The following is a 25,325-nucleotide window of genomic DNA, read 5'->3' as shown; positions in this document are numbered from 1 at the left end:
TCCCCGGGGAGCGCGCGCGAGGGAGGGAGCGCGCTTGATGCGGTGCGCAGGCGCGGGCTCTCCGCAGGAAAGGGGCGGGGCTGGGCGAAGAAGGCGGGGGCGGGAGGGGGCGGGGCAGAAGGCAGGGCCGAAAGCGGTGCCGCGGGCAGAGCTAAGAGGCGATTGGTCGTCCGAGGACGTCACGTGATCCTCAGGGGGTTTCCATAGCAACGCTTCTCTGCGGTCCAGCCTAGGGGGTCTTAGGTTGGCGGCTATGGGCACTGGGGGCGGGTGGCTTTTGCTGCCGCCGCCGCTGCCAGCGACCCGTCGTCGGGGTCCTGCGTGAGGTCCGGTTGGCCCGGACTCGCCTGTGGGGTGGGATGGACTGGTTACCGGACCAAGTCCCCTGCAGTTGGCAGGAGTATGGGGCGGAGTGATGCACGCCCCGGCGCCCAGTGTCGTTCTAGTTGTCAGAGGCATCGTTTCGGACCGTGCGCTGCCGGTGGCTGCGGTCCCGAGCCGGGAGCCCCTTTGCCGGGGTTGGAACTACGCTGCGCGGCCAGCAGGAGGTCCCCAAGGACGGAGTCGAAAGGTCATATCTTATCTGTCAGTGCTGTGTACAGCATCCCGACCGCACCTGCAGAGCCGGAACTAGGTATTATATGCATTGCGAGGGAGGGGGATGTTGTGGGCAGGGGCTGGGGTGACAAAACTGGGGTGAACCTGTGGAATTTGGGGTAGGGTCAGCTACTGACATCTTAAAATAAGTGGTTGTTGGGAGCAAGAATGCTAGAAAAGGATAGGGGCGAGATATACTCTCCGGTGCTGAGGGGAAACAAAATGTGTAAGGATTAGTAGAAGCCAGACCTTTAAGATATATATTTGTGATTTAAGATTTATATGATCCTGCTAGGCCAGCTTTTTAATTACATTTGACATCCTCATTTCCGAGAGCAAATCTCTTACTGAGGAGGTAAAGGCACTAAAACTAAGGAAATGGTAGTTGTGGTGTGTGTATAACATTGAAGTACAAATATTTGCAGAATAAAATTATTCTGGACATTTAGCTGGACACTGCTCAGATAGCTTTATGTTTTCCTGACATCCTATCAGATCTAGTTCAATTCCATCTGTAGCAGAAAGCTGGCTGTTTTCCTGTTAATACCCCAGCCTTTGGTTTCCTGTGCTGTATTGAAAAGAGCACTGGACTTAGAATAAGAAAACCCTGGCTCAAGTCTTGACTTCCACTCATAATCTATTTGATTAAGGCTGCCACTTAAAATTATGAATTTCAGGTTCCTTGTTGTTAAAGTGGAGCTGATAATGTACACTTCACAAGACTGTTCTGAGGATTAAATACAGGAAAGTGTTTTGAAGCTCTAAAATTCTACATAAATGTAAAATGCATGTTACCTGTACCTTTGATTTTGGCACTAGTCATATGAATTACTTAATGATATATCACATTTTATCTTGCTCCTGGAAGAGATCAAAAGATTCTGGAGGGCAAGGTCTTGGCTTATATTTATTTTGTATCTTCCTTTACATTTGATATAATGCTAAGCATGCAGAAGGTACTCAATACATTCTGGTACTCAATTATTTATTGATGAATGAATGAAATGTGAAAGGCAGTAGTTTTAAAGTCATCACACTGAGCATAATGAATCAGTAAGAAGAGGAAGAGAGATCTCAAAATCAAGCATTTGTTGGACAGATATGCATACATATGCATATATGGATATGTATATCTACATCTACATGTATGCGTATGTATATGTGTGTGTGTGTGTGTGTGTGTATATATATATATATATATATATATAGAGAGAGAGAGAGAGAGAGAGAGAGGACGTGAGCAGGGGAAGGGTAGAGAGAGATGGAGACACAGAACCCAAGAGACAGACAGAGGCAGAGAGAGACAAAGAGAGTTCACAGGAATGGAATGCATCCTTTCCTCTTGGGAGGAAGAAGCAATATGGCATTTTTCTCTTCCCAATTAAATCACCTTTCTAGAAAATATATCATTTAGGTGATAGAAGTGACACTTCTTTAAATTAACATTCAAGTTATGAGCAAACACTGATAAAAACTCCCCTAAGGACTGTCTTAAGAGAGCAAAGGAAAATTTTCTACCTGTTGGTACTATTTATTTTACAAAGTCATATACCAAAGTATCAGACCATTACTATGGTGAGTGGCATTATATAACTTAGAATAAAGATTTGTTTTAATATTTCTTCCTCAGTTTCAATGTATTGCTAACTTTAGTAAGAACTAAACAATATACTTGTTTTGATGTTGAAGATGATTGTACTTTTTGTTCTTCTAAATCAAGATTTTCTTTGAAGAGAAAATGAAACATTAGAAGTGCTATTGAGAGCAAATGGAAACAAGAATTTAAGAGCTAATGTATCCCCTCTCTTACATTTCTCTTCTTTTATATTAGGTCTTCTGTAGGAAATGTCTTTATTCTCTTATTTTAGAACTGGAAAAGAATCCTGGTGTAGAAATTAACTCAAGGGAATAGTGAGAGGAATTTAAAGAATCGAGTTGCTCAAGGGTATAATTGATTTGATTACTCAGAATCTTGTTCTATATGTTGAATGTGTTAAATATAATTAATTCTCAGCCGCATATTGCATAATACATTTGAGATGTAATAATATCCAAAAAGTCCTTTTCCAGTGCAGTATTTTTTACTGTCTCACAATGATAAGTACCTAGAAAATAGTAGGCATGCAACACATTTTTATCTAATGAATGAACAATCTGACAATTTTGCAATCATATTTAGAGATCGAGTATTTCCTTTTTTTCCCCTAAAGTTTATTTATTTTGAGAGAGAGAGATGGAGTACATGTGAGTGGGGGAGGGGCAGAGAGAGAGAGAAAGAGAGAGAGAATCCCAAGGAGGAGAGCTCATGACCTGAGCCGAAATCAGGAGTTGGACACTTAACCGACTAAGCCACCCAGGTGCCCCAAGAGATTGAGTAGTTCTTAATGGACACTTTCATTTCCTCCCTACCCCAATTAGCTAACCATTAAATGTATAAAGCTTTAGGGAAATGTGTGTGTGGGTATGTGTGAAGGAACCTGTCCTTAATTATCTTTTAATTATGTAATACATATTATTCAACTTTCTTGCAAATTATAATTTTTAATGTTAATTATAGTATTTAATTCATTTTAGGTAATATTATTCTCCCTATTTTAATCTTACAAATAAGTGTTGATCCCTGAAATAAAGATTTGAAGACATCTTATTTATTGTGCCAATAACCTGGTTTGGTTCAATACTAAAGTAAGATTAAATCTGAATTTTCTCAAGGTTAATGCTGCATGATACTATGTAGCTCCTTCTTATTTTCTGTGATAATGCAAAGAATGAAGGATCTTTTTAATTAGAAAGGATTTTGATAAAACTATCTTATAACGCATCTTTTTTTTTCCCCCGAATATTTTCAGCTGAGTACTCTACCTACCATGTGCTTCTTTTCCCCAGCCTTGGGACTAAATACTTAACAAACCAAGACATTGTATCTTATAGCAATGAAATGGAAGTGAGGTCAGTGTTAATCAAATATATCAAACATGTATTATATATACATATGTATATAATATATATAAAATATATATTTATATTTATATAATATATATATAAAATAAGTAAATTTCAATTTTGGTAATGATGTAATACTACTGTTCTCTAGCAACATCAATAATACAATATAAAAAGACTTTTTAGCATGTTATCTACACTATAGTATGGTCTAATGCTTGTACATAATAATCAAATGAAGTGGTGCTGTTTTGAAACCACCAACCTCCCAAACTTGGAATGTTTGCTTTGTGATTTATTTTAGCATTACATAACTATGATTACATACTCAGGTAGAGTAGATAGGGTGAACTATTTAATAATGGGACCTTTATTTGTTTATATATTAGTACTTTTTAAAAAAGTTTATTTATTTATTTTTGAGAGAGAGAGAGAGAGAGCGAGAGAGCATGTGAGTATGAGTGGGGGAGGGGCAAAGAGAGAGGGGGAGAGAGAGAGAGAATCCCAAGCAGACCCCACACTGTCAGTGCAGAGCCTGATGTGGGGCTCGATCCAACAAACCCGTGAGATAATGACCTGAGCTGAAATCAAGAGTCAGATGCTTAACTGATTGAGCCACCCAATGCCCCAGTACTAATTAATATATATTAGTACTTCTAAGATTAAAAAAAATTTTTTTTAGTTTCTTTTTTTTTTATGTTTTATTTATTTTTAAGAGACAGAATGAGTGCAAGTGGGGGGAGGGGCAGAGAGAGAGGGAGACACAGAATGGGAAGCAGGCTCCAGGCTCTGAGCTGTCAGCACACAGCCTGACACGACATGGGGCTCATACACATGTGCTGTGAGTTCATGACCTGAGCTGAAGTTGGACACTTCACTGACCAAGCCACCCAGGCACCCCTAAAATTAAAAAAGTTTTAAATCTGTGTTCTTGTCTCAGGAAAAATGTTTAGTGCTAAATGAAACAATAAACCTTGTTTGTTAAACATTGTTTTGAATGGGACTCTTTATCTATTTAATTTTTTTAATCTGCTTATGGTAATATAAAGAGAAGCTGTGGACTGCGGATTTTTAAAAGTTATTTATCCTATATTCTTTCCCACTAATGGGCTCTCTTATTGATGCTAACAGTTGTTTTAATTAAGGTTACATTTCTTGTCATACTATACAATCATAATATTTAAGATAATGATAATTTATATTTTCTTTTCTAATATTTATATCTTATTTATTTATTTTTCTTATCTTTTGCATTAGCTGGACTCTCAAAAATAGTGTTGAAAAATTGGGTGATAATAGGCATCTCCTCTTTGTTTCAATTTTATTGGAAATGGCATTGGTATTTTACCAGTTTTATTTCCTATTGTTTTATGATCTTTAGGAACGACTGTTGAAATGATCAAATGCTTTTTTTGAGAGGTCTAATGAGAAAAGCATATTATTTTATATCTTTTAATTTATAAATGTAATTAATTATATTTATATATTTTTTCACACTGAACCATTTCCACATTTCCAGAATAAATTCTGATTACTATTTTAATTACTTGCTAGATTTGATTAGTTTATATTTTGTTTACATGATTTCAGAATCAGTATGTATAAGTGATATGGGCCCATAGTATTTCTTTGTGCTATGTCTATTTAATTTTTTTTTTTTTTTTTTTTTGAGAGAGAGTAAGTGCACGTGCATGTGCAAACAGGGAAGGGACAGTGGGAGAGGTAGAGAACCTTAAGTACTTAAGTGCAGAGTTTAACCTGGGGGCTTGATCCCAGGACCATGAGAGCACGACCTGAGCCGAAATCAAGAGTCAGATGCTTAACCAACTGAGCCACTCAGGGCCCCCTCAATTTTGATATTAGGATTAGTCTAGCTTTGTAGATGAATTGAGAAGATTTTCACCTTCTTTTTTATGCTCTGGAGAAGTTGGAGAGGTGCAACTGTAGGAAATTACTGTGCTGTTTTTTCGTTGAAAGTTACAATATGTGCTTGCAAAATTGTCTGGACTTGGTTATATTTTTAGAGTTAGATCTTTCATCATCTATCTTCTGTGGTTATTGACTGGTTTTCTTTTTCTTTTTGACTCAATTTTAGAATTTATATTTTCATAATCATGCATTTCATCTAGATTACCAATTTATTGGCAAAAAGTTGCATAAAATATTTTCTTACAATTATTTTCGTATCTTTCATGACCATGGACTTATTTCTTCTCTTGTTGCTTTAAGCAAAATATTAAAATCAGAATTTTTTCCTTTCCCCAACCTGATTGTTACAAATGCTAGTAGTATATCTTTACTTCTTTTTTTTTTTTTTTTTTAAAGTTTATTTATTTTTGAGAGAGAGAGAACACAAGCAGGGGAAAGACAGAGAGAGAAGGAGACACGGAACCTTAAGCAGACTCCAGGCTCTGAACTATCAGCACCTATCCCAGTGCGGGGCTTGAACCCAGGATAATAATGACCTGATAATGACCTGAGCCGAAGTTGGAGGCTTAACTGACTGAGCCACCCAGGTGCCCCATATCTTTATTTCTTATAGAAAATAGAAATTATAGTTTTTCTTTTTTAAATGTTTATTTTTGAGAGAGCATGTGAGTGGGGGAGGGGCAGAGAGAGGGGGGGTACTGAGGATCGGAAGTGGTCTTTGTGCTGACAGCAGAGAGCCCAACGTGGGGCTGGAACCCACAAACAGTGAGATCATGACCCAAGCCAAGGTTGGATGCTTAACCAACTGAGCCACCCAGGCACCCCATAAAATTTATAGTTTTGATAGCATTTGAAAGATCCCACAATTCCTATTTTTTCTACTGTCTACTTTTATTCTATTAAAATTTTATTAATAGTAACAACTGCTTGATGAGTGTTTATTTTGTGTTAGACTTGGTAAACAGTCTCTTTATTTACATTATTTAATCCTCAGAGTAGCTTTAGGGCCTAGGAATTAGTGTTTACATTTTATGGATGAGGAAACTAAGGCTAAGAGAGGTTATATAACTCAGCCAATGATACTCAACTAGCAAGTAGCAGACTGGTAATGGTAATTAGGTGTGTCACATTCCAAAGCTTGTGCTTTTAAGCACCACTCTCTGCTTTCAGAAAGTCTTTCTCATTATTCCCAACTATACTGCTTACCTTTGTGCTAAAAATAAGGATATAACTATGAGGGTCCAAATAAACCCACACATAACTTTTCAATAGCCTGAAATGAAATGTAAGCCGTGAACTTAAAAAATCTTGTTATTGTAATGATTTTTTAAAAAGATATTTGTTTTTCACATATTTCTGTGAGCTACCCCCACCTAATGTCAGTATTTTGAGGCTAGACATAGAGCCTGTTACCTAATATTTAGTCTATCACAAAAGATGTCACTTCTTTTTTTTAGTATATGAAGAGGTCAGTAGGTGTCGATTAATAATTCCACTTAATTTTTAAAAAATTATAGCAAAATATACATAACATAAAATTTACTATCTTAACTATTTTAAGTGTACCTTTAAGCACTGTTAATTACATTCCTATTATTGTACAACCATCACTACTATCCATATCCAGACCTTTTTTCTTTTTTCTTTTTTTTTTATCCTACAGAAAAGAGCTAAGACTCTGTACCCATTAAACAATAACTCCCTATTCTCCACCACCCCCAGCCCCTGATAAGGTCCATTTTATATTCTCTCTCTCTAAATTTGACAGCTCTAGGTACCTCATATTAGTGGAATCATGCAGTATTTGTTTTTTTGTGACTGGCTTATTTCACTTAGTTTGATTTCCTCAGTTTGCAATTGTAACATGTCAGAATGTCATTCCTTTTTAAGGTGGAATAGCATTCCATTATATGTATATTCCACATTTTCTTTACCCATTCATCTATTGACAGACACTTGGATTACTTATAGCTCTTATGAATAATGTGCTATGAATATGGGTATACAAACATCTATTTGAGACCCCATTTAAAAAAGTTTTTTTTTAACATCTTATTTATTTTCAAGAGAGAGCGAGAGAGAGAGAGAGAGAGAGAGAGAGAGAGAGAGAGAGTGTGAACGGGGGAGGAGCAGAGAGAGGAGACACAGAATGTGAAGCAGGCTCCAGGCTCTGAACTGTCAGCACAGAGCCCTATGCAGGGCTTGAACTCGTGAACTGTGAGATGATGACCTGAGCCGAAGTCGGACACTTAACCGACCGAGCCACCCAGGTGCCCCTTGAGACCCCATTTTTAATTCTTTTGGTTATATTCTCAGAAGTGGAGTTGCTGGATCATCTAATTCTCTTTTAATGTTTTAAGGCACCAATTCCACCTAATTAACTAGATAGACTAAGGAAGCAGTGTTCCATTGCCTCAGGCCTATGATTTGGTACATCCCTTAGAGTCAAGGACATCAAGGTAAGGTGATCCAGGCCTTCTGTTTGGTATCAGGTCATGGGTAACAAGGAGTGGGGGTTGGGGAGAGTTTAAAGCCAAACCTCTGGGATCCAGGGTTACTTAAGTTCTTCAGCCTAGCCCACCCAGCCTCCCTAGCACCCATAGTCTAAAGGATGCCTATTGATAACAATAGTCTGAGCAGAACTATAGAAAGACTGCAGTGCTGGTAAAAATGGATATTGATTTTCCCAGGCGTTGTAGTGAGTCCATATTGTTACTATTTTGAGAGCCATTAGAGCATAGTGATTAAGAACAGGGGATTCTAGAGCTAGAGCTCCTGGGTTTCATATCAGCTCAGCCTTTACTATGTGAGCTCTCTGTGCCACAATTTCCTTATTTGAGAATAGATGTTATAATAACTCCTACCTCATAGGATTATTGGGAGGATTTAATGAGTTAATGTGTAACTGTTTAGAAAAGTGCTTGACATATAGTTTTCACTAAATGTTAGGTACTACTAATACTATTTTTAATTAGTATAAGTTACCATGTAGCTTTCCTTAAAACCTTTGGAAATAAGATGAATAGCATGATGTTCTTTGAGCTAAACTTTTTGGATTTCCTGCACTATGAATCAAAAAAGATATGTAACAGCAGTTCAAAGAGAAGGGATTTGCTCCCAGGTCAGCAGGATTAGGTGGTAGCTTGATAAAACGTGAACATCTATAGAGAATCGATACTAGTCATGACAGGAGTTGGTTATAGAAGTTTATGTTGTCTCTTACAGTCTTGGCCCCCTTAAGCACTGTCCAGGGGTCAGGTGCTATTGTGCAGATCCCACCACTTCAGGGATGGTCTCCCTGGTAAGCAGAGTATGATAGCATTAAGCATTTGATTTGAATACTGATGTCCTCTAATCCACAAAGCAACCTTCTGATTATAATTTGGCTTCCCAGGAGCTTCTCTGAATGGAGAGGCTGTATAGGCTAGACAACTTGAATTATCTGGTTGCGTATCCAGTTGTAAGTCTCACTGGAAATCAGTACATTAGCTTTCTGTTTTTACATGTCAATCTTGGGAGCTTTATTAATCCAGGTCTGCCCTGGTTAATAGATCCATTCTCTGTCTTGACTAAGTGGGTAACTGAGCCTACAAAACTGAGAGTCAAATCCTGCATCATGATAGATTCATAAAGGTAATGTTCCCCTCATCAGTTTCTTGGGATATACCCCCTGCCTCTTTTAGATCACCACATCACTAGCTGCTTTAATTTGTTGACTTGAATTTTTTTTTAATTAAAAATTTTTTTTTACAATTTATTTTTGAGAGAGAGAGAGAGCACAACCAGGGGAGGTGCAGAGAGAGAGAGAGAGAGAGAGAGAGAGAGAGAGAGAGAGAGAGAATCTGAAGCATGCTGTACGCTCTGAGCTGTCAGCACAGAGCCCAATGTGGGGCTCATACTCACAAGCTGTGAGATCATGACCTGAGCCGAAATTGGATGCTTAACCGCTCAACTGACTGAGCCCACCCAGGCACCCCTGGCTTACATTTTCTTTACTGGAATTTCCATATGTGTGGCAGAAGTGGCAATTCTTCACTATCCTTATTGCCAGTTCGCTGAAGAGAGGTGGAACATTCCAACTTTTACTCTTCCCTAAATCCCTGGGCCAGCCTGGCATGATCAAGAACCCATTGTGTGGTGAGCAAGAAGTGTAATCACTGATTGTAGAAGCTTACTCCATGGAACTATTGTTTTAGGACAAGCCATCTTAGGGCAGATAGGGCTGAAAGGAACCTTAAATATGAGCTAGTCTATATCTCTTGTTTTATTAGTGGGGAAATAGAGACTACTTGCCAAGGGCCATGTGTCTTTGTGCTCTCTTAACAGTCTTGTGTCTAAGGCTTGACTATATTGGCCGAGACTTGTGACCTGTCAGTAACATTCTTCCTAGCACCAGACTTCTCTAACTAGTACAAAAATTTAACTGCCAAAAGGCACTTTTATTTCCTATAGTTCAGGCAACATTTCTCCCCTTGTTATATACCATTGAAATCCAGGTTTGCATTTGAAATACAAATTCATCAGATTTTAGGCTATGCCTTTAAGTGAATCCTTTGTAGCCTGATTGTGTCTTTTTGACCACTTTGTAGGTAGATTTCATGGCAACTACTTGGATGTATGTATGTATGTATGTATGTGTTTAAGAAGCCTATAGGGTGGGCAGGTCCTTCCCAACTGCTGTAGGGCCTCATCAGCCAGCCTGGCAAGAGGCTTCAGAGCTGGTACCCACACCCCTCAGTTGCCCATGTGGCTAGAGATGCTGAATTTGTCATGTTGGGTCTTTTTTTTTTTTTAACTCTACATCCCAAATTGTAGACATGTGATTTCATGATCTAATAATAAACTTCAATAGTACCTTTTAAAATAATAATTACATTATTATATTCCAATTATAATATAAAAATTTTCACATTAACATTAGAATATTCTTTTTAAAAAATTTAGTCATGTTTATTTTAATCACAATAGAAATCTCTATTCTAAATATTTTTCTTTCTTTGCCTCCTTCTCCTCCTCCTTCTACGTGTCCTTTAAGCTTTTTCTAATGGCAAAACTATCTCTGTTTTTTTACATTTTTTAAAATTTTATTTTTTTAATTTACATCCAAATTAGTTAGCATATAGTGCAACAATGATTTCAGGAGCCCCTTACCCATTTAGCCCATCCCCCCTCCCACAACCCCCCCCAGTAACCCTCTGTTTGTTCTCCATATTTAAGAGTCTCTTATGTTTTGTCCCCCTCCCTGTTAATGGCAAAACTATCTTATAGCTTAGCATTACTTTTTACATACATTAAGAAAAAATTGAGTAGCAATTTACAAATGGATATACATTTTTTCTCATAATGCATCTTTACATATTTCTAAGAGGAAAGTGAGGCAGAAAATGTGAATTAATTAAACACAAAATGCTTTAATGTACATGCTCAGATGGTTAGTCAAGGAGCACTTCCTGGAAGTGTGTTTTGAACAAGATTTTAAGAGAATCTTATATATAGATATACACCGGTGAAAAAGAAAGGTTCAGAAAGAAGGGAAGTAAAAGAAACAAATTATGCATTGGGGAGCTATATCAGAAGAAGGGAGAATGGATACTAATAAAAACAAGATGTCCATTGCAGGATGGTTAAGCAAGCTCTTAACTGGAATGGATAAGGAATGTTGGGAAGCAATGATTGGTAATGTTACTGAGATGTAGATTCACAATCTTGCTACCCACATTTTGCATGAATAGTTGGCTAGATTCTAAGGGAAAACCAAAGAGCCGAGAGAGACAGTGCTTAACCTGTCAGAACTTACATTCTTGCTGATGAGACAAGGCAACTGAAGGCAGAGAAGGAGCCTTGATAGCCGGTAAGGGCAGCATGGATTTTATATGGTGTATGATGGAAGGAGCCTTTGCTGATTCTCATGTATCATCCTGCCTCTGTCATCTGCTCTGGAGGAAGAGGTCTGAGCTGGGAAATATCACATTGAGCAGGTGACTAGGTTTCAAAAATCAATTTTTGTCGCTATATATAATCAATTAGCAAAAGAACTTTTCCCCCTGACGCAAAACTCTTTAGAACCATTTTAGGAAAAAAACAAAAAAGGGCTGCCTAAAGTCTTCTATCCATGATTAACAGTTAATGGAAAATCACTGGTTTACTTATGCAGACAGTACTTAATGTCAGTAGCTTCAGGCTGTTTTCCAATTTTACAGTAAATTTTTATACCGAAACCAGTTTAGGAAGCTATTTAGTCCATGGGCTTTTCTTTTTGGGGGAAAGATGATGTGGGTAGACTAGAATGATGACATTTCCTTTTCCACACCAGAATATCAGCAAGGTACTAATGGCTCCATTTTGATACCGTCACTTTCAAAATAGATCAAGTTGCTTATGGAAACATTTTGGATTATGTTAAAAGTAGTGTAGCTTTATAATAGTTGAGCTGGTAAATAATGCAGGTTTTGCTTTTAGAGTATCAGTTTATCTCCGATCTTGGATCAGACCTAAGAGAGAAAGTCTCCAGATTTTTGTTTGCCATCTAATAAGGCCTCTGGTAGTTGGTCTCATGTGGTAGAAATACAGATTTTATTTTTTTCCTTTCTTCTTCTTCTTCTTTTCATCTGCCTCTTTGGTACTTGCTAAGTTCTCCATGATTTCCCCTCTCTCCACTGGCATTCCAAGGGGAGGCCTTCTGAGGTCCTTGGTTTCCTGGAATGACATTTGAGGCATATTCAAGTGCCTTACGACATTCCTGGGTTTATGTGGGTTTTGACCCACGTGGATCGGTGGTAGGTCTCTGAAAGGCACCAGCACAAAAACGACAGGAACCCTGAGGTCTGGGGTCAGATTGGGTTGAGGTTGTCCATTAGCCACTTGAAAAGACTGTCCAGGAAAGACATTGTTTAAGAGATAGCTGTCTAAAGCTGCCTGAGCTTTTATGATCTGATTCTCTTTTGTCTGGGGAAGAACATCAGTGAAATACGGCCTCACTCCTGTTATGGCGTTGATTTCATATGCGTTGTGCCTGTCAGCCTGTGCTCTCCCAGTTAAAATGGGCTGGAAAACAGTTGATCCTGAGACACCACTGACAAAGTTGTTGAGGAGAGAATGCCAAATGCTACCACTTATTGGGCTCAGAATGACCTGTGGCCATAAACTGGCCAGGCTCCGGAGAGCTTCGCGGTTCCAGGCCGAGGCAGGAAATTCAGGCTCAGTGTGATAGAGCTGAGAAAAGTAAATGCTAAGAGTAACATCTGGATACATTATTAAGAAATTGTACATTTTGCTGATGCAGCAGTGGTCGGCTTCATTACAAGGGGAGTTGCTGGAGTACAGAATGATATGCCTGATGGCGTCATTATTGCGTATGGCTGAGTCGAGATAACCATTCATCTCAAATAACATTGATTCTGGATGGGTGTTATTGCCGGTGCAACTGCTAGCATGGCCCTTTTGCACCAGGCTTCCAGAGGAAGTTTTTAGTTCATAAAACGTGAGGTGCTTTGTTTGAGGATATGCTGGCCCATAAGGGAATCCAAAAATCTGATAAAATTCTGTGTAGGGAACCCTTGCTTCTTCTCCTGTCCGAATATGGTAGGGACAGTTGGAGCAATCTAGAGAGAAGCTTAGCCAGTAATAAGGTTTTACAATTGTTCCATGATTTGCTAGGTATTCTTCATATAAGGGCTCCATTGCTAGTTTTATTGTCTTCTAGCTGCAACCCTAAACAAGGAAGAGAAATTATATATAAAAGCAGTGCAGGAAAAACGAAAGAAAATGCATTAACTTATTGAGCCATTATTATTTTTAATGCATTAAATGCATTAACTTATTGAGCCATTTATTATTTTGAGCCATTAACTTATTTTTCTCTAAAGGAGGTAGAGTGCAATAGCTACAGAATCTTTGATTCTAGAACGTACTGATGTATATCCAGAGATTAGAAAGCTCGGGATTCGTCTCTCTTCATTGAGAATCTTGAGGAGTGGGGAGGAAACAAAAAAGAAAGGCAAAATTACACCTTTATCTGTTTCATAGACCTGACTGAGGCAATAGAGCAAATGGGTTAACAGCGCAAGTTCTGGAGACAGACTGCCTTATTTCAAATCTGGGCTCTGTCGCCTAACAGCTTAGTGACTTTCTGCAAGTTGTTTACAGTTGGGAGTCACAGCTTCCTTGTCTGTAAAATGAGGGCAAGGGTAGTATCTACCTCCTAAGGTTTTCTCGAGGACCGAATGATGTAATCAATATAAAATGCTTTATTATGTGCATATGTATCATATTATTATATGAAGGACTCAATAAATATGAGCTGTGAGTACTGGTAGTACAAATCCCAGGATTATCTAGATGATTCTTATTTATGAAAGTCTAAAGGAACAAGCAAGGGTTTTGCAATTTGTTCATAATGTTCTTCTTTTGTCTCTTTTCTGAATGATATTATCTAATTATCTGCATGGGTTTTGAGTGTACCTGCATTTAAAATCAGTTATTTCTTCAGATCATTGGCAGTAAATGGGAGATAACTATCATTTTGGGAATGGGATCCTGGGGTCTATTTTGCTTAATGGTAGAGACTTGTAGGAATGATTATTCTTTGGGTCGTGGACACTTACTCATTGCCATCTGAGAGTTGTATTTCCAGTGGGTGGGTCTTGTTAGAACATTTTGGAAACTTTACCATTCTGGAAAGCACATATGGTCCTTTAGGATATTTCAAATAAATAGTTTCTGGTATGTTAAACCACAAAACTTAAGCTCTTTTAAGTTTTGTTTTGTTTTTCCTTTAAACAAAAATTTCTGTTACCATTATTCCCAAAGAGCAACCTAGGGCATTATAGTATAGTTTTAAGAACATTAAAAACATTTTTTTTAACGTTTACTTATTTTTGAGAGAAAAGAGACAGAGTGTGAGCAGGAGAAGGGCAGAGAGAGAGGGAGACACAGAATCTGAAGCAGGCTCCAGGCTCTGAGTTGTCAGCACACAGCCTGACGCGAGGCTTGAACTCACGAGCCATGAGATCATGACCTGGGCTGAAGTTGGATGCTGAACCGACTGAGCCACCCAGGCACACCAAGTTTTAAGAATATTAAAAAAACCCCACCTTTTTGTTATACAAGTATTACATATTTCTTGTAGAATATTTTTTAAAATACTGATACTTGAAGGGAAAAATAAAAACTCATGCTGTTGTGTCTCAGTTTACATTCCCATAACTGTTTACGTGTCTCTTCCCTCTGATCTTTTTGCTACATGTATTCGTTATGCACAACATAAATAAAATCATGTTTATACTTTGCTTTTCCACTTAGTATTACGTCATTAGCATTTCCCCGTGTTTTTAAAAATTCTTCAAAAAACAGTATTCATGGCTAGTTAGTATTTTATTACACAGCTAATATGTAATCAAATATTCAGGTGTTTGCCTCTTTTATGATTATAAATAATGATTTGATGAACATTTCTGTAGATAAATTGTATTTTTCTTTTCTCTAGTGTAGATTACTAAAAGTTGTATCGGCTCAAGCTTTGTCAGATTGATTCTTGGGAAGGTGTTCCAATTTTATTTCATTCCCTCCCTGCGATGTTTATCATTTATCGCTTCCTTTGCCGATTTGAGAAGTGAGCATCGGTATCCCTTTGTGGTTATAATTTGTACCTTTTCAGTTCGTTGTGAGGCTGAACACTTTTTCACACACTTATTGGTCTGTAGTATTTATTCTTCTGTGAAATACATTTCATTCCTAACCCCCCTTTTTTGAGGTGTTCCTGACTGGTTTGTAAGAACTCTTTATGTATTAAGAATATTAGCTGTTATAACTTTTGCAAGTATTTCACTTGGCTTATAGAGCCATTTAATTATGCTGGTGGCATTTTTAATTATATCAAATTTTACATTTTTATAAGGTCTAATCTTTAGGCTTAAGATTTAGTTTTTACTATTGTACTTAGAAAAGACTTCCCTATCAAAGAGGAGTTAAATCCCCATATATTTTTCTAGAATATATATCTTTTACATTTAACTCTCTGTCCAGGCAACAAAATGGACAAAGTAACAAATTTAAATGAGATAAACTGACCATTATAAAACAAACAAAATGACACATTTTGTCATTTTAGAAGTACTTATTACAGTCTTTCATATGGAAGCACTTTGATCAACTTCTTTCTTTTTCAACCCATATCACCTCCGTTCCTGTTCTTCTGGTACAGCTGAAGCCTACAGAGTTCCTTTGCTAACCCTGTTCCGGGCAGAAAATATTTTAGGAGCCCCAGGCCTGCTGTGGATGGAATGTGACTTCACTCATGTCACCATTATCCTAACGGCGTGTATCGGCAGTAATTCTGGACACCACACACCCATCAAATTCAGGTTTCTCCTAATCTGTCATGTCAATTTAATCCATAAGAGCAGGTATCTGCCTCAGTTTCCTCCTCAGTGCTATATTTTCCTGATGCAGCTGAATCCCTGCCCTGAGCCTTCCTAGACCTCATAACTTTTCCTCAGGGCCCTGCATTCTTCCTGTTTTGTCCTTGGCAATGAATCCATTACCTGGAGCCTGACATCATCTCCTGCTTGATCCTGAGCATTGTTTTCTCCCTGGATCTCCTCCTCTTTCAGCCTTACTCATCAGACTATATCTCTCTGAATATTAAACCTTGCTGAAACCCAACCCAAAGTCTCACTTGCTCCTGGTGCCCTGGATGTGGTCTGCTGTTCAGTGGCACACCTGATACTCAAGTTACTACTCAAATGACAATTTCAAGTCATGCATGATTTGGGTAAGATGTTATAGAATCAGTATCAAGAGGTCCTTTTCTGCCTTTGTGTTTTGGGGATGGGTGGGATGGGTGGAGTTAACTATATGTAATGGTCCCAGAATTACTCTTATGGGAAGCATAAGTCTGTGCGTGTTTCAAAGTAAAGGCAGTATGGAAAGTCCTGATTGCTTTTCTAAGCACTCCTTTCTTTTTGCTCCCTCTCCCATTTTAGCCAGGAATGGTGCATTATTACTGTAAGGAGATCTTGAGGACTAGTGGCCTTTATATGTAATGGAGGGAGCTCTGGAGTTTCATTCTTGCTAAATGGCTTTTTAGTGTTGACCAACTGTGGTTCTCTATTGGCGAAGTCTTCAATTTTTCAGAGGGTCTTTCTTTCTTTCTTTCTTTCTTTCTTTCTTTCTTTCTTTCTTTCTTTCTTTCTTTCTTTCTTTCTTTCTTTCTTTCAATGGAATGCTTCACGAATTTGGTGTTATCCTTGCACAGGGGCCATGCTAATCTTCTCTGTGTCATTCCTATTTTAGTATATGTGCTGCCAAAGTGAGCACCAGAGACTGTTCTTTGATCACCTTCATCTGAAGGGAAATGGGAAAGAACACCTGCCCCCTTTGAACTCTTAAGAGACTTTGTGGTGTATGTCATCAGTTTGCCACCGATCACAGACTATCTTGTATTATTATCTTTTGGTATCTGCCCTTTCATTCTCCCCCTACCCAGGCAGGGGCCCTGTTCAGCCCAGGGCCTACCTTAGAAATCTTAGTTGGTTCACAGGCCAGGTTGGCTAAGACTTGTCTCCCCAGCATCCTGTGTCCCCACTAGCTGGTCCATTTCCCCCACGTTGGCTGTGCTTGGGAAAGGCGTGCTACCCTCTTAGAGCAGATCTACGGGCAGTAAGAGGCAGAGATCTGCAGAACCCAGATCCTTGCTTCCGGTTGTGCGTAGCCCCTGGACTGCGGCCCTGGGACGACAGCCTTCCTTAACTTAACATAAATGAGACATACATGAGGACAATCTGCTCTCTCTTCATCCAGCTAGGGTTTAGTGAGTGCTGGTAAAGCACAGTTTGCACTGGAGTAATTGGAGAATGGAGTTTGCCCTTCCCAATCTGTGCACAATCTGTTAGCAGCTAAAAACAAATGTTAGCAGTTATAATTACCATCATTTTGTCTCCAGGCTTGGATCACATTCCAGGTGTTCTAGAAGATAGTCCGTTTCCTTTCTTTTCTCTTTTAAGTACCATGCCCTGTTTGAAGCGGCTTCAGAGGGCAATTGTGCTATAAATCTTCACCTCCTGTATCTGTTCAGGACTCTTTCGTAGTTTGTGCCTAGTAGTTCCTTTGAACTTTGCTGTCCCAAGTTAGAAAGACCTTTCTGAGGTATGGCTGCCTCTAAGAACACTGTTGAATTGGTGCCATGGTAACGTTTGCAAAGCAGCTACTGCTAGGATACGGCTCTGACACTTATTACTTTATTTGCATTTCAAACCACCTGTTCCAAAGATGAAAATATACATGAATGCATATTCCAGTCTGGATAAAAGCATACTATCTGACTATTTATGTGAACGTCTTGGGTTTTTTGTTTTTTGTTTTTTTTTTCTCCCTTTGGCTATAAGAATCAAGCTCTGAAGTCATGCCTCTCAGAGTCTTTGTCCTGATCCAGAATAAGTGCCAGGCCTCATGTGTGGATACGGTTTGTTGGTTGTGTTGCCTGTGGAGGCACAAGGGCCTTTTCTTAGGAGGCTTGCCCTTCTGGGAGAGGGAGGCACCTCTGAAAGGGAGCAGAGACTTGATTTCCCCCAAAAGAGGCGCTTTTTACTACTAGGTCCACAGTCCCTGAAGAGAAAGCTCTTCAGTTTGTCCAAACCTGAGTCATTATGTGCTAGTAGTCTCTCTCCTCTTACACATTCTCTGGGAGATCCTTCCTATTGGTATGTAGGTGGGTCCTTCCAGCTTAAGGCAAACTTTGCCTCCAGATCAGTTGTGGCCCTTTCTCCATAGTTAATGGAAGAGCCACTCAGCCTTTTCCCCTCTGTTCCCTTGCCTCCCTTCAACTCCACACCATCTCCTAGGACATTGAACTTGTTGGTAGTCATAATTCATTGTCTATGGCCTCTCCCAATTACTCCCTCTTTCCTCTTCCTCAGGCCACTTGAAGGAACCAGTGGTGATCACTATTGTGTATTTCCATTACCTACCACCAAAAAGTTCTTAAATATATACTATGCTGAAGATAGCCCATCAGCGATAATGGAAGCACCTAGAAGGCTTCCTGCAGCAGTGTTACCACTCTTAACTGGTTCCTCCATCAAACTCCCAGTCTCCACAACAGCAAGTGTCCTTTCTCCTCTAGGGGGCTCCTTCTAGTTTAGATGTTTCATGTTGATCTCTGCCTTTTAAGGGTCTCACGTGTATTCACTTAACTCCTCAGCTAGTTATTTGTCAGTTACATTGTCTTCCATGTTTTTTTCTTGGTGTGTGCTCACTGTTGTATCCCATTCCTTCCCCATGACTGGCCGCTGATCATGCCTTTGTCATTCTCACCTCCTGCCTCCATTTTCATAGTATCTCCTGAGTTTACAACTCAGCAAACTTGTAAATATAAAACCAAAATTTCACCTTTTATTTAACATTAATAAATGACATCCCATTTAAAAATATTACCTTAAAAATGAACCTCTATCCACTAGTATATTTACCAATTGCATTTTAGGTAATTTTAGGGATGGGTAATCCCTACATAGCCACCATTTTTAAAAACAGCTCTATTGAGGGATAATTGAAAAATAAAAATTATGTATTAAATTTAGGGCGTACAACTTGATCTTTTAAAAAAAATTTTTTTTTAACATTTATTTATTTTTGAGACAGAGAGAGAGCATTAACAGGGGAGGGTCAGAGAAAGAGGGAGACACAGAATCTGAGACAGGCTCCAGGCTCTGAGCTGTCAGCACAGAGCCCGACGCGGGGCTCGAACCCACTGACCGTGAGATCATGATTTGAGCGGAAGTCAGATGCTTAACTGACTGAGCCACCCAGGCGCCCCATCTTGATCTTTTGATGTGTTTCTACATTGTGAAATGATCATAACAATCTAGCTAATAACATATCATATAGTTATCTTTTGGTGGGGGGTGCTGTATGAGAGCATTTAAGAGCTACCCTCTTAGCAAATTCAAGTATGCAATATTGTATTATTGTATTATTAACTGTAGTCACCATGCTGTACGTTAGATCTTTAGAATTGAGTCATCTTGCATAACTGAAACTTTGTACCCTTTGACCAACATTACTCCATATCCTCTTTGCCCCAGCCCCTGGCAATCAACACTTTACACTAAGCTTCTGAGTGTATTTTATTTTATTTTATTAAAATTTTTTTTTTAATTTTATTTTTTATTTTTAAAAATTTACATCCAAATTAGTTGGCATATAGTGCAACAATGATTTCAGGAGTAGATTCCTTAGTGCCCCTTACCCATTTAGCCCATCCCCCCTCCCACAACCCCTCCCATAATCCTCAGTTTGTTCTCCATATTTGTGAGTCTCTTCTGTTTTGTCCCCCTCCCTGTTTTTATATTATTTTTGTTTCCCTTCCCTTATATTCATCTGTTTTGTCTCTTAAAGTCCTCATCTGAGTGAAGTCATATGATTTTTGTCTTTCTCTGACTGACTAATTTCACTTAGCATAATACCCTTCAGTTCCATCCATGTAGTTGCAAATGGCAAGACTTCATTCTTTTTGATTGCCGAGTAATACTCCATTGTATATGTATACCACATCTTCTTTATCCATTCATCCAACAATGGACATTTGGGCTCTTTCCATACTTTGGCTATTGTTGATAGTGCTGTTATAAACATGGGGGTACATGTGTCCCTTTGAAACAGCACACCTGTATCCCATGGATAAATGCCTAGCAGTGTAATTGCTGGGTCGTAGGGTAGTTCTATTTTTAGTTTTTTGAGGAACCTCCATACTGTTTTCCAGAGTGACTGCACCAGCTTGCATTCCCACCAACAATGCCAAAGAGATCCTCTTTCTCCACATCCTAACCAACATCTGTTGTTGCCTGAGTTGTTAATGGTAGCCATTCTGACAGGTGTGAGGTGGTATCTTATTGTGGTTTTGATTTGTAGTTCCCTGATGATGAGTGATGGTGAGCATTTTTCATGTGTTGGTTAGCCATCTGGATTCTTCTTTGGAGGAGTGTCTATTCATGTCTTTTGCCCATTTCTTCACTGGATTATTTGTTTTTTGGGTGTTGAGTTTGATAAGTTCTTTATAGATTTTGGATACTAACCCTTTATCTGGTATGTCACTTGCAAATATCTTCTCCCATTCTGTCAGTTGCCTTTTAGTTTTGCTGATTGTTTCCTTCACTGTGCAGAAGCTTTTTATTTTCATGAGGTCCCAGTAGTTCATTTTTGCTTTTGTTTCCCTTTCCTCCGGAGACGTGTTGAATAAGAAGTTGCTGTGGCCAAGATCAAAGAGGTTTTTGCCTGCTTTCTCCTCGAGGATTTTGATGGCTTCTTGTCTTACATTTAGGTCTTTCATCCATTTTGAGTTTATTTTTGTGTCTGGTGTAAGAAAGTGGTCCAGGTTCATTCTTCTGCATGTCGCTGTCCAGTTTTCCCAGAACCACTTGCTGAAGAGACTGTCTTTATTCCACTGGATATTCTTTCCTGCTTTGTCAAAGATTAGTTGGCCGTACATTTGTGGGTCCATTTCTGGGTTCTCTATTCTGTTCCATTGATCTGAGTGTCTGTTCTTGTGCCAGTACCATACTGTCTTGATGATTACAGTTTTGTAGTATAGCTTAAGTCTGGGATTGTGAAAAAAAATTTTTTTTAATGTTTATTCATTTGCTGAGAGAGAAAGAGAGAGACAGAGTGTGAGTGGGGGAGGGGCAGAGAGAGAGGGAGACACAGAATCCAAAGTAGGCTCCAGTCTCTGAGCTGTCAGCACAGAGACTGACATGGGCTTGAACTCACAGACTGCGAGATCATGACGTGAGCTGAAGTTGGCCGCTCAACCGATTGGCCACCCAGGCGCTCCTATGAGTGTATTTTAGATTCCACATATAAATGACATTATACAGTGTGCGTCTTTCTGTTTCTGGCTTATTTCATGAAACATAACATCCATCAGGTTCATCCACGTTGTGGCAAATGCCAGGATTTTTTTTTTTAATCTGAATATTCCATTGTATGTATATACCACATCTTCTTTTTTCATTCATCTGTCTATGGACATTTAGGTTGTTTCCATATTTTGACTGTTGTGAATAACACTGCAATGAATATGGGAGTGCAGATATTTCCTTGGGATACTGATTCGTTCTTTTGGATAAATACCCAGAAGTGGGATTGCCAGATCACATGGTAGTTTATTTTTAATTTCTTGAAAAACTGCCATATTGTTTTCTATAATGGCTCTACCAACTTACATTCTCACAGTATAGAAGGGTTCCCTTTTCCATGTCATCACCAACACTTTGTTATCTTTTGTCTTTTTTTTTTTTTTAACGTTTTTAATGTTTATTTATTTTTGACAGAGAGAGAGACAGAGCATGAGCGGGGGAGGGGCAGAGAGAGAGGGAGACACAGAATCCGAAGCAGGCTCCAGGCTCCAGGCTCTGAGCTGTCAGCACAGAGCCCGACGTGGGGCTCAAACCCACAGACCACGAGATCATGACTTGAGCTGAAGTCAGACGCTCAACCAACTGAACCACCCAGGCACCTCTCTTTTGTCTTTTTGATAATAGCCATCTGAACAGGTGTGAGGTGATATTTCGTTGTGGATTGGATTTACATTTCCTTACTGATTAGATTATTTGGTTTCTTTTTGCTATTATATACTTCCTTATATATTTTGGCTATTAGCCCCTTACACATATGTTGTCTGCAAATGTTTTCTGCTATTCTGTAGGTCATACCTTGTTTGCAAATGCTTTCTGCCATTCTGTAGGTTGCCTTTTCACTTTGCTGATTAAGTTTCTTTAGCCTTGCAGAAGCTTTTAAGCATCACGTTGTCCCACTTGTCTACTTTTGCTTTTGATGCTTTCACTTTTGGTGTCATATTCAAAAATTTATTACCAAGACCAATGTCGAGAAACTTTTTCCTGTTTTCTTTTTTAGTAGTTTTACAGTTTCAGCTTTTATTTGTCTTTAATCCATTTTGTGTTGGTTTTTGTATATGGTGTGATGTAAGAGTCCAGTTTTACTCTTATGCATGAGCCACCATTTTTACTACATCTGTTGGGTATAGGAAAATTCCAAAGGAAGATCCACTTTGCAAAACTCCATTTGGATTGCACAGAATGATTTTGAAAACAGAATTTAACCACAAGGAAATGAAGGACCTTGAACATGGGGTTCTTTCTCACAATTCTTATTGCTAAGTTGACATGCACAAGAAAGGAAAACTTTGAAGAAACATCGATTCCCCCAAACAGACTCCTTTCTTCTGTCTTCCTTTGTTACCTTGCCATTTTTCATCTTCATTCAGATGAGTTATGATGTATATTATCTATATCAAAGTAATATGCCATTATAATGAAAAACTTTACAAAGGTAAAACTCTCTTACATGGACATATATTTTTTAAAAGAGCTTTACTCAGTTTAACATCCCAGAATTGTTTCTAATCTATGTTCTGGCATCCCAACTTGGGATACATCTCACTAAGATGGCTTATATGTTGCTAGTTGCTGTCTGTAAAGTGATTTTAATAATTTGTTTTATTGCCCGTTTTCTTACTTTAATTTGAGTGTACTGTGCCCAATTAATTCTATAATTCACTGCTTTCATAGTGGTTTGGTTGACACTGAATAATAATTCCCACATTCATGTAGCAGTAAGAAATTCTCTAAACTGAAGGAAGAAAGCAAGCATGAAATAAAGAAGAACAGAGAATTCAGTAGATTTCATGGGGCCCACTAAGGAATTAGGTAGGAAAAATGGGATAAGACAAGTGTCAGAGTTGAGAGGAAAAGACAAAAAAAAAAAAAAAAAAAAAAAAAAAAAAAGCGAAGGATGAATGTCCTAGCTTGTGATTAGAAGCAGAAAGGCCACAAGGTGGCAGCACAGTCTTAACAGTGGGAAACTGTCTCTTGGACAACCCTTAATTTGCTAAAACCACATGCTTGCAGAATTCTTCCATGTTGGTTTCCCCCTTTATCCTAGCTAACACCAACAAATGTTTAGAATCAAAGGTAATCCTTAAAACTCAAGCTGAGGAAAAGTACAGGGTAAAGGCACCATCTTTACTCCCAGAATCTGAACAGATGCTCTAGAAAAGCTTTCAAACTATCTGTGGGGAAGGCCCAATTTAAGTTGACACACCATCATATACTAATCATTTTGTGAAATTCGATGAAAGTGATTTTATAGAAAAATGAACAAGAAAGATGTAGAAATCATAAGCTCATTTTAAAAAGAAGTCGTTAAAAAATAAATAGATCAAAAGATCTAAAAGTTTTAAATCACATTTCAGTAAATGGAAATGGAACACTTGTCTAATTTTGCTTGTGTTGCTTATGCTTTTGATGTCGTATCCAAGAAATCATTGCTAAGACCAATGTTCTGAAGCTTTTCCTGTCTATTTTCCTCTAGGGGTTTTATGGTTTCAGATCTTATGTTTAAATCTTTAATACATTTTGGTGTGTGTGTGTGTGTGTGTGTGTGTGTGTGTGTGTGCATGGTATAGGATAAGGGTCCAATCTCATTCTTGTGCATACGGGTGTTCAGTTTTCCTAACACCTTTCGTTGAAGAGACCATCCTTTTCCCATTGTGTAGTCTTGGCACCCACATCAAAGATCATTTGACTGTATGGGTGTGGGTTTATTTCTGGGCTCTTTATTTTGTCCCATTTGTCCATATGTCTATCTTTATGTAAATATAAACAGAACAAATATAACATAGGAAAAAAGAAAAAAATACCAAAACTGTACATGTTGTTTCTTGAAAGTATATGTACAGATGACTAATATAGAGAATCACTATTGCTGTTGTTATACTCTAGTTATATTAAACAAAAAAATTTTGAGGGATATAATACATATATGTTTTCAGTGTCCTATATATACACATTTTATGAGAATCATATAGATCCACTTATAAAATTTTTATTGTGACCAACCAACTGGCTTTTTGCTTGTTACTTTATTGAATCTAGGCCCAGTCGATGATAACACTATTTGCAGGATATAAAATATATCCAAACTGATTCTGTGTTTGTTTTGGTAGCATTATAATAGGGACAGCCGGTTTCAAGAGGTATGTTGGTAGGAGTAGAGGAAGAGATTTTAAAACAATTTCACAAGCTCAAGGTATTCATTTTTAGCAGTTTTAAAAAACAAAGCGAGTGGTACTGTATTTTCAAAATTCATCAGTAGCCAGTTCCAACAATTTATCCTATAAGGTTACATTAAATTTCAGTTATCTTTCAATGAAAGGACTAGTTGATGGTCCCATGAATTTCCTATGCATAGATACTCTATCAAAATTATTATGTGTTGCATTGATGATAGTCGTGAAAATTATGAAACATGATATAACAATCTCTGGAAACTCTGTCGTTCCACACTTGTAATACTTATTTTGACTTTCAGTCATCTGCTATTGAAAAACATGTTGGGATTTCTTCCTTGTTTGAAAATATTGAGATTGTTAACATGTGATTTCAGACAAATAGGCAACTGACTGTCTAATATACTTTATCTTTAAAAAGTTGGGCCCAAACTAGTTTCTTGCCCGAAGTAGCTCTGAGAGTTTATTCAATAATTCAAACATTCTCTACACAACTTTCCCCCTGGATAACCATTGTCCCTAGCATGGGAAGCAGTTGTTGGTGATCGGCTTCCATATTATCACATAAACAGAATGATTTCAAATGTAATACATTAACCTTTATGTAATTCATAGTTTTTACTGTGTAAAAACACATTGATTATTTCAACTTTTTCGACTTTTTTTTTTTCATAGTACGATTTTCTTGATGAAGGAAATAATGTGTTGCTTTGCATTCTGGCTCAAGTTTCTTTTTTTTTTTTTAAATTTTTTTTTTTAACGTTTATTTATTTTT

At 38.2% G+C, this 25,325-nt stretch overlaps 2 protein-coding genes and 1 non-coding gene across 6 annotated transcripts in view; 1 reads left to right on the top strand and 2 right to left on the bottom strand.

Annotated features, from left to right (window-relative positions):
• The first annotated feature begins 247 nt into the window (after positions 1-247).
• RGL1 (ral guanine nucleotide dissociation stimulator like 1) overlaps positions 248-25,325 on the top strand; it is a 254,758-nt gene continuing 229,680 nt past the window's right edge. The window contains exons 1-2 of one of the 3 annotated variants that reach the window (XM_042924547.1): positions 248-634; positions 3,447-3,546. The gene's annotated coding sequence lies outside the window, so the exon portion shown is untranslated. The remainder of the gene's footprint in view (positions 635-3,446; positions 3,547-25,325) is intronic. The other 2 variants (XM_042924546.1, XM_042924550.1) reach the window with 2 other exon arrangements.
• APOBEC4 (apolipoprotein B mRNA editing enzyme catalytic polypeptide like 4) lies at positions 10,857-17,693 on the bottom strand. Of its 2 annotated transcripts, XM_042924553.1 has the most exons (3): positions 17,394-17,693; positions 13,380-13,433; positions 10,857-13,179 (listed from the first exon to the last, which is right to left on the bottom strand). In XM_042924553.1, exon 3 carries the CDS (start codon positions 13,147-13,149, stop codon positions 12,043-12,045), a length of 1,107 nt encoding a protein of 368 aa, XP_042780487.1. In that variant the 5' UTR covers positions 13,150-13,179; positions 13,380-13,433; positions 17,394-17,693; the 3' UTR covers positions 10,857-12,042. The 2 variants fall into 2 exon arrangements, with proteins under 2 accessions (XP_042780487.1, XP_042780486.1); XM_042924552.1 differs by lacking the exon at positions 13,380-13,433 and having other exon boundaries at positions 17,394-17,691.
• On the bottom strand, positions 16,680-16,785 carry LOC122212551. Its single transcript, XR_006199220.1, has one exon. It is a non-coding gene; the product is annotated as a U6 spliceosomal RNA (small nuclear RNA).

This window comes from Panthera leo, chromosome F3, assembly GCF_018350215.1.
Source record: "Panthera leo isolate Ple1 chromosome F3, P.leo_Ple1_pat1.1, whole genome shotgun sequence".
NCBI lineage: Eukaryota > Metazoa > Chordata > Mammalia > Carnivora > Felidae > Panthera > Panthera leo.
Note: the sequence above shows the minus strand (reverse complement) of the source record. Positions and strands in the feature narration are given on the sequence as shown.